Source organism: Limulus polyphemus, unplaced genomic scaffold, assembly GCF_000517525.1.
Source record: "Limulus polyphemus unplaced genomic scaffold, Limulus_polyphemus-2.1.2 Scaffold762, whole genome shotgun sequence".
Taxonomy (NCBI): Eukaryota; Metazoa; Arthropoda; class Merostomata; order Xiphosura; family Limulidae; genus Limulus; species Limulus polyphemus.
The window spans coordinates 318,364-328,549 of NW_013666372.1; the positions used below are offsets into that span (position 1 = coordinate 318,364).

Consider the following 10,186-nt stretch of genomic DNA (forward strand, 5'->3'; position numbering starts at 1 on the left):
CAAGTTGTTCAGGTTTTTTCATCTAAAAAAAGCTACATTAATTTCTTGATGACCTAAAATATGGGTATCAGGTAGTTCCATCCCATTATTTATTAAATATATCAAGAAAAAAAGACTGTCAAAAATCTTTCAACAAACCATGAAGTAAGAAAACAAAAATAATCTAAGTAAAACCAGACAATCACCAACTGTTTGTACATACATTATCTCACAAAGAACTTAAAGTTAAGAACTTTTATATGTATCTTTTTATGGAAACACAACCACTGTGAACTATATTGGTTGTATAACAGAGTTCTTTAAAATTCTAAAACATTTATATTAAAATGCATGTAAACTCTACAATCAAATACATTTAATAAATAATTCCCAGTACTTAAATACAGCTTACAAAATATAATAATGAAAGCAAAACCTTGTCAATCTGCAGTCATTCTTTTGTGTTATATTATTTTAATGCACAATTGGCTAAACAGGGTTAAGTTTTTAATACTTTATAATGTCATAACAGTAGACATATAAGTAGCATTTCAAAAACATTTTGAAAATAATCTAGATACTTTGTAATAAAAGTACAATAAAAATTAAATAAAATTTGAATAAATCTTAAAATCAGTTATAATGAACTATTAATTAAACAAACAGTATACAGTCATGTCACTGAAAGTAAAGTTATATTATGCAGTAGTTAAATACAATTTTACATTAAATATCTTGACATTAGATGTAAAAGAAAAGCTTAGTCGCAAGAATACACATTTATAAAGTCTAATGGATGCAAATTTTGCTCTTGTTTTCTCGTACAGAGTAAAGTAATTAGGGCTTCATTATCTTTCCCATTGTCATCAATTCTCTACTGATTTGTTTTCATGTTGAAGCCCAACATAAGTGTGTCTGGTCAACAATTCCATGCAGATTTTACAGTTTGATTTTCAAAACTTAATTCTACTCCATTTTAATATATTGATTTAAGATGTTTGGTATTAGTTTGATATACTGTTAACCTGTTTTGTATCTTCTGCTGATAGATAACAGTCTGCTAACGGTTGAAAGGAAATGAGGTATTGGATGGATCGTTCAATCCTTACAACACTGGTTAATCCAACAGCATGGCATATAGAAACAGCATTTGTTGAGAAGGGAGTTGAGAAGTTCAGCCTATATAATTTGTAAAATATTGTATAAAAAATAAGAGCAGACAAGTTATACAATTCCAGATTTGTTTATACTTAAAATTCAAATGGTTGTTAATTTTATTTATCATTAATGATTATCTTTTACAAGTATTTACATGGTGCTTCATAGCAAAGAAACAACTTCTATCACTATAGATATTATAGAAATTTGTGATTATTTAACTACATTTGTCTTCAATTAAATTAAAAAGCTTTAAAGACATTCTCTCAACATTAAGCTTATATAGTCTAAAGATTAAAATCACTGAATCTCATTAGCATGATATCCTTCTTTTCTCTATCTCTGATGATTTAAAGCAATTATTTGGGACTTTACAAAATCACTATTTAAATAATGTCTCTACCCTAAAGAATAAGGATATTAGACCATTCATAGATTTGGTCTTTATCGAGATGACTTAATACAAAACACTTTCTAATTTAAAAATATTCTACTGGTGATTTTTATTTAGATCTTTTTCAGGAAAATTCTAGACAATGAATTGTAGCACTGTGAGCAATTTTATGAACTAAAAGCATATCTATTAGGCAAACTTAATTTTTTTTTTTATTTGTTCCAAGTTCTCTTGGGTGTTAACCAACAACTGATCAGTATATGGGGAAAGGCATTTTTAGATTACTTTTACTCATTGGTGTACTACACTTGAGCTCTCATATGATGAAAGCACTGTATTTAGAGGAACAAACATGTTACACCATGCAAGAGCAAAATAACCAGAACTTAAATATTCTATTCCTCTGTCTCATCTCTATAGAAGTCTTTCTTTCCTTCTCTCTCTCTTTTCTTTAATAGTTCATTTAATTGAACAGTTTTACAACTATATTTATATATATCACTGTTGTTTCCCTGGGTGTAATGAAGATAATGATAACTGAGTAATATTAATTCTGATTCAAACCTAAATGAACTGAAAAGATGAACTAAGGTAAACTTTCATCAGCAGATTAAAAAAGAACAGATATGACATAACATGTTTATTTTCTTAAATTAGCATTTAACTGTACTGAAATCAGCACCAAACGAGTTTTTAAACTCCCTTCAAAAACGTTAGACACAGGGTTTTCATTATCTTTGAGAGTAGGTGGGTGGTATTACTAAAGGCAAGCACCCATATTGGTGTTAGGTGAAACTCAGGCCAAAAACACAATCTCCTGAAGGAAAATTTTGAAAATTAAGAGTATGAAAACAATATTTTCCTGCATTTTCTGGACTTTTTTGAAGAATACGAACAAATATTAGAGCATGAAAAGATAATAGATGTATGAATATACATTATATATTTACATGTTTAGCTTTATTTGAAGTACTACAGAAGTTTAATACTCCAGTTTTTTTTTGCACTGTTGTTTTCTTTTATAAGTACCATTACTTTGTCCTCTGATGATGTCTCTAAAGTAGACAAAACAAATCAGTAAATATGAACATATTTGTTTCTTTTATGTGTTGCAGTTTACTTATTTAATCCTTAACAGTATGATCATATTTTGTAACATACAGAGATGCAGAGAATGGATACTAAACACATACCACTAACTATACAGTGGGAATATATTGTCATACAACATCTTTTATAGTTTTTTCACCTCTTGCTCACTCACGACTATCAGAATTGGTTTCAAAATTATTTCAAAACAGCTTCTTAAAGTGAAGAGAAGTGAAAAAAGGTTGCAGTTAATGTAATTCTGGTGACAGAGTTCTTCCATGATAAAAACACAACAACAAAAACAGCTGGTAGTAGGAGCATATACATAACAAAAGTATTCAGGTAAATGAGCTGCAATTAGCCATGGTGAATGGATGATTTACCCAGCATTCAGCACCTATTATAAACCTTAAAGTATTTTTTTTTTACTTCCAACTACCTGGGAGATGTGGCTTTGATGACTAGTAACTTGTTTATACACACTACTTAATGACTTCTGTTTGTGAACTTTTCTTTGTTAGTAATGTCATAATATGGATAACTACTGCACTGGAACAGTTATATTTTTGCAAATTATCTGGCAATACTAAAATTCAGGGAAAGAATGATACTGTAGAGAGTGTTTCTTTAATTTAGAAAGCCTGGAGAATTTCTCAATGAGTGGGTAAGACCACGAAGAAGAGTTTTGGTTAATCCCAGTATAAAAAAAAGGGATATTCAATACTTAAGGTATGTAAATTTGGAAACTAGTTTCCTCCTGAACAAAAGAAACCCAGTAACTGTGGGGAAAAAAAAAAGACATTATGTTAGGTATATAATAATAAGCAAATGCTTAAAAGAAGCTGAGTAATTAAACTAAAAGCCAAGAAACTAAGGCCTCATGATAAATGCTGTATGCCGTTTCATGCCTAGATATGTATATCAATAAGAACTGGTACATAAACAAGCTACTAAAGTATAAAGTGATACCTCAATTAAGAAGTTTCAAAAACAAAAAGACCCTTAAAAAATATAATTTGTTTTATAGAAAATACATGGTTCAAATGTTTTAGAAAGTCTAAGCAGCTTGAATAATGTGCTTACAAGTGATCTATCTAATTTTATAGAAAATGTTCAAAATAAAAAGTGAACAGATATAAATTTATAAGCTCTTGCAACTCAGATCCAGACATATTCATGCCTTTTCTGTTTGTTTCAATTATTAAGAATGTGTTGGACTACATATTAATAAAATTTAAAGACAAAAAGGGACCAACTGGTCCATCTATGCTATCCCATCCACTATAGCAAAAAAAAAAATTCACTTAAATTTATTGTACCCACCACATCTGAAGGCAACCCATTTCAAAGTCCAACTACCCTGTTGTCACTAAGCAAAGTAGTGCTTAGTATGAAGGGATGGGCCAAGAAAGAATGACTACCTAATTCAATCTATTACTCTCTGAGGCTTACAAATACCTACTAAAGTTGGGTTATAGCCTTATTTGAGCACCTAATTACCATTATCGAGTGTTTCACAGCTTGCGAGTCTCCTAATATCATTGAAAAGTGTTGTTAAAGTGGAGAACTGTGTACTAGCTAAACAGTCAAAGAGCTCATCTTTCACTTTTCTTTTCCCATGCTAGCCAACAAAATGTGTGAAGTTTTTGCAATGGTTTTAGTACAACAGAAAAGCATTTTAAGACTACTTGGGAACAGGCTATCACTAAGCATGGTAGTGCTTAGTATAAACTAAAAAACATTATAATTCTAGTGTAAATGATGTTATTATTACCCCTCGATGTTAGCTTTTTTTTTACAGAAATATGGTGTTCCTTTAAAAAGCTTAAGTACAGGGTGAAACAGGAATTACTAACCAATAATAAATTAACATTAGATGACTATAACATGTAGAATACTCAATGCTTTGTGTACTATACAATTGGTGTCTTTAGAGAGGCAACCCCTATAGCATGTATGAAGTGAAGGAGTAAAAAAAAAGTCAATACACATTAAATTTTATTATAAACATTCATAGAATACACTAAGTTTCAGTCAGGGGTAAAATGTCACAAAACAAGTAATGAAAAACATTTTATAAATGATGTAGGGATGGCAGTGCTAAAAAGAATGCAAACATGAATATAGGGATGATAGAGCTATACATTTTTCATATGTTCTTTCCTTATTGTGGGTTCCTCAACATTAAGTCCCAAGTAGTCAAGATTATGACTAGCGATGATTAATAACTTATTTTAGTCCATTATATTGTATAATATCAGTATCTGAGATCATTCTGTAAGTGCAATGAAGAAACTGACAAAACTGATATGATATTAACAATATATATATATATTACCATTGAATTATAAAAATAAAACAAATGTTCACTTATCAACCTACTTCAATAAAATTATTTTTAAAAATATTGCAAAAAATTTGGTATGTATAGGGATGACGATGCCATAAAGTACTGAAACAAAGTAGGGATGAATACACAAAACCATAAAAAATTAATATTTCCCTACAATGAAATATATTTCCAATAGATACTTACCTTCTCCAACATAATAGGTTTTTTTTTTTTATTCAGTTCTGCCCTCTATATGTGCAAATATTTTCACTTGCCACTAACCTTGAAACTCCCATCTTCCCCAAGTTTTTATGTGGTTCAGCTGTGTTGTAGCATACAAATAAGAATGTGACAACCCTCCACCAATAAGAGTGCAACACACTCTCCTGCTGCAGCTGGCTCCCTCTACACTGCAGAACTCAATTTCCATTTCTTGATTTGGCCCAATAGTGTTCCAACATGTTAATTTTTGCTTGTGCTTTTACTTTAATTTACGTTTATAATTTTTTGCACTTAATTATTTTTGTTTATTAAACAACTTAGTTAATTTTTGTTTCATTTTATACAGTGATAATCTCACTGTAGTTTCTTTATTTCAAACTTCACTCCAGTTGAATATGAATTCTGAATTTTCTTTCACTAACGCTACTTCACTGACAAATACTATAACATGTTAACTTGCTGTTTCTCAGGTTACAGGCCTTACATTTTTGGCTGTTATGGTTGTGGTTTTTCAATGGCAATTAGGATTCATCCTGTGGCCAGCTGTGTCTTCCAAGCCCAGACCTGACATTCCTTTGTTTCGTGAAACTGAGCAAGATTGAGACGATTTGGATAGCTTTTTTTGTTGGAGTTCTTTCCTGATTCTTCACCCTCTTTGTTCTCTACTCCTTCCAGTTGGAAACTTAAAGTTGTTCTCTTGTTGTTAGGACATTAACAAAGTTTGAATGAACTCCATTTATAACAATCCCCTGTATTTTTCCATCCAGCCACTTATCTACCCAATAAGCCAACTTATGCTCTTCAAGATCTTTTGTTTAACAAGACTTTTTTATGCGGCATCTTGTCAAAGGCTTTATTAAAATCCAAATACAAGAAATCCACACCCATACCCTCATCTACATAAGTATTAATCTCTTCAAAATATGTTAAAAGATTAGTAAGGTAAGATTTTCTCCTGAGGAAATCATGATAACCATCCAAAACAGTTTTAAGCTTTGTTAAATGATTGCACAGTACTTTTTATCAGACTTCCAAAAACCTTTCCCACCACTGATGTAAGACTAATAGGCCTATAATTACTAGGACAATATTTTATCACCTTTCTTGAAGAAAGGCATAATCCTAGTCAACTTCCAATCTTGTGGCACCAATCCACTGTTCAATAACTCAGAAAAAATAATAACAAGCAGCTCACTTACCCAATCCTTAACTTCCTTCAAAACCCTTGAGGAAATATCATCTGGCCCAGGAGTCATCATTTTTCAAATTTCTAATTTTTTTTCTTAATAAGCTCAGAATTTATGTGATCATCTTATTCTATCTTTTTTTTTTTTTATTCTCCTAACTGTTCAGGATTAGAAATATTGCTTAAACCTGCATTAGTAAAAATTGAAGAAAAAGTAGAATTTAGTAAGTGAGTCATGTCATAATCATTAAGAAAACGAGTCTTCCTTTGTTTTCCCTTAGAGGTCCTACTCTCATCCTAACATTTTTTACCCTTAATGTATTTAAAGAAATCCTTACTGTTACTTTTTCAGCCACACACACATGTTTGATTTCCTAATTTCCCATTTGACCAAATCTCTTTGCAGTCTTTGGGGGTGAAGCAAACTGGGTGCAAGAAAAAAATTGGGTTGGCAAATGCTCCCTGTAGCATCATCACTGCTTCGAAGTATCCTTGACATAATTAAGTTACTATAGCTCTGTTGCTTAATTACCTTGCACAGTAATAAGAATGATGTAATACTAAACAGTAAAAAGTTAATAAACAAAAAGGGCTAAAGAATAACATTTGCTTTTCAAACAAAGTTGAGACTGTAGTAAGTTGATTTAATAATAAAATTGAATAGCTCATGTCTAGTGTATATGCTTTGAGATGACACTAGGAATACACAGAATCACTCAGAAATATACAGGCCAGATCCTGTGATTGTTTCTAGTGTTTTGGATTGGTTCCAATTCACATCTGGTGTGGAAAGACACTCTGCCCTTTTGCTCACACTGCTAAAGTCCAGTGTTGATGGAGCTTCAAATTTTCCTGCCAGTGGATTAAGTGTCCTGGAATTCCTGAACAATACTTATCCCCCCCTCCCCCACTGAAAAATGGAGTAATATTAGGTACACCCCAGTCTTCTGGCACCTGACTCCTGTCTAATAACTTACAAGAAATAAAAGCAAATGGCTCTTTTAAAACTGTAGGCTAAATATTATCAGGTTTTAAGTTTCTTTTCTAAGAAATTCTGGATTAACATCCATATTACATATTCCCACAATATTTAGCACAAACAAATTCTCTATGTCAGGAATCCAGTCAAAATCTTCCTAGAGAAAAACCAGTGAGAAAACATCATTTAAAAATTTTCCAATTCTAGTTATGAACAAACACATACTGTACCCCTAGGCTTCAAAGGCCCAATTCCTTTTCTCACATTCTGCTTACCTATAATGTATCTCAAGAAAGCCTTAGTGTTAACTTAACACTATATGACAACTGTTTTTCATAAGCCATTTTTGATATCTCAGTTTCCTTTTAACTTACTCCTTAACTCTTGCAATTGTACTAAGGGCTACTCTAGATTGGGTAGCTTAATTTGATGGGTAAACTCTTATGTTGTTCTTATGTTCTAAATTGTTTACTCCTATCCAACCTTTTATTAACTGTGTCTATTTCATTTAGGATGGTTTTCTTCACCAACTAGTCAGGGAACCTGCTAGGAACAGTGCTATTTTAGATTCATTGTTAACTTCTAATATAGAAATGGCTGAAAGGATGAAAACTGTGTAACATCTGGGTACAAATAATCATTGCTCAATTAAGTTTGACGTTTTACCATATATGGAGATCAGGAATAATGAGGTTTGGTTACAAATTTCAGGGATAATAAATTCATTGTATGGTTAGGCTATATTTAGAGTATTGTGTTCAGTCTTGGGTATATTACCTTAGGAAGGATATTGAATTGTTTAAAAGGGTTAGGAAGGAGGATATCTGGTATGTAAAGGTTGTCATAAAAAGACAGGTTAAGATTTTTGTGTTCTCTTAGAAAAAAAAAGAAAAATTGGGAGGTCTGACTGAAGTGTTTAAGACTTTTAATGTTATTGATAGTGTCAATGCATCATCTTTTTTTTTGTAATTAATGGTGAAAATGGTAGGACTATGGAAAACAAGTACAAATTTTGGCAAGTTTGGGGTCATTTTCAACTAATACAGTTATTTTTATAACAGAGTGGTTGTCCTTTTAAATGGATTGTCTTCACTTGTGGTGCATGCAGTTAAGTTTCAGGAAGTTCAAGGGAAAGCTTGATAAATATTTGAATGATAAAGGTTGATTTCAAGTTGTTATTTTTTAAAGTTTAGTTTAATTTAGTGGATGGGATGGCCTAGATGAACCAAGAGGTCCCTTGTTGTTCTTAAATTTTGTTATAACATTTTGACATTATTATTGTAAATAATATTTTCATGGTATTGACTGCAAAATCAATTGGAACTTAGTAGGATGTTCTGGTTGGCCTGTCAATGCATTCTTCAAAATATCTCTGATATGTGAACTATAATAAAACTATTCTATTAAACAATATATATAACTGTTCATGGTCTTAATCTTTATTACATAATTATAAAATAATCAAACAAAATTTTTATTACAGCAATATCAAATACTACTGTTCAACAATATATCTGGTTGTTGATTATCCAAAGCGCTTCATTGGTTTATCATACTGCTAAGTTAAGAATAAATACCATTAGCTTACCTAGGGCCAATTTCTATCAAAATGGTATTTGGCTCTCTATCAGAAAGTTTAGGTTCAGTGAACACACTAGAACCAAAGCCTGGGTTAAGAAGCCAAAAAAGTTGAGACTGTTGATCAGCATTTAATTTATCACATCCTATTTTTAGTTGCACATAGTAACAATATTCTGTTTGAAGGCTTGTGACAACAGCTTGTGTCTTCTGCTGTTGGAGGCAACATAGGATTTGTCTTGTCCTTCCAACACTTAGAGCTGGGTGTTGATATAAACATACGACTGCCATTACAAGATTAAAGACAAAGGAGCTGAAAGAAAATGCAAAGAGCACAACAATAACCATTTGCATTAAAAACATTTAAATAAAATCAACAACCAGTGTATACTAATATCTTTACATGCTGATCTGATAAGTTTTCAGCTTCTTATATAAAACAATTTTCATAATTTTACTACAAGTATGGCACATTATAACCTAAAGTAAGATGTATGCAAAAAATCATCAAATGAAAGTTTGCCTGTGTTCTTTATAGCAAAGCTACTAAAGCTATCATCCTCAATTTTGATCTGCTAACCAGAAGGAAGGCAAGTAGCCAGAAGCATCTACTGCCAACTCTTAAGCAACTTTTACCAATGAATAATGAGAGGGACCTTCACTTTATAATGCCCTCCAGCTGAAATGGGAAGCATGCTTGGTGCAAAGCTTCAATCCTGCAACCTACAGGTTACGAGTTAAATGCACTAGATACCAGGCCAAAATAATTGATAGGAAAAAAAAAAACCCAATAAATCAAAATGTTTTTATAAGAAACTTCCACTGATACAAATTCTATATTTAAGTCTCCAACAGAAGGGTGATAAAAAAGTTTTCTTTTAGCTTATCTTCATCAGGGGATAAGCTTATTCAGTGAATTAGTTTTTATTTATTTTTATTAGCTATGGCATAATGGCTCATAGAACAGCTTCAAGTTTTTGTTTTTTTCAAGTATAAACTTTTAGCTCATAGCTCCATCATCATTTGATTGATTGGAGATTTAGACTCAGGAGGTCAAACCCTTTCAATTGATGTATTTAACCATACCAAGTTATCAAACATTAATTTATTCTAATCCTGCCTAAAAGAATTTAAATTTAAGGGTAAGCTGGTAAAGATCCTGATGAGTAATAAAACTGAATGGGTATACTGGGCCCCACGCTTGGTATTGTGGTAATTTACTCTAATCCTGCCAAAACATATTTAAAGTGCCATGGCTATTGAGAATTC

At 31.5% G+C, this 10,186-nt stretch overlaps 1 protein-coding gene across 7 annotated transcripts in view; it reads right to left on the reverse strand.

The window, feature by feature from the left end:
- Positions 1–10,186, reverse strand: part of LOC106460389 (phosphoribosylformylglycinamidine synthase-like) — a 122,173-nt gene that overhangs the window by 93,822 nt on the left and 18,165 nt on the right. For 6 of the 7 annotated variants that reach the window (XR_002610757.1, XM_022387093.1, XM_013920079.2 and 3 more), the window contains exons 2-3: positions 8,928–9,230; positions 1,005–1,158 (exon numbers count right to left, since the gene is read on the reverse strand). Coding sequence is in view for 6 of the 7 variants with exons in the window: in XM_022387093.1 (XP_022242801.1) it covers positions 1,005–1,158; positions 8,928–9,208 (435 nt within the window). In the remaining variant the exon portion in view is untranslated. Of the gene's footprint in view, positions 1–1,004; positions 1,159–2,481; positions 2,603–8,927; positions 9,231–10,186 lie in introns of those variants that run through there. The other variant, XM_022387097.1, reaches the window with a different exon arrangement.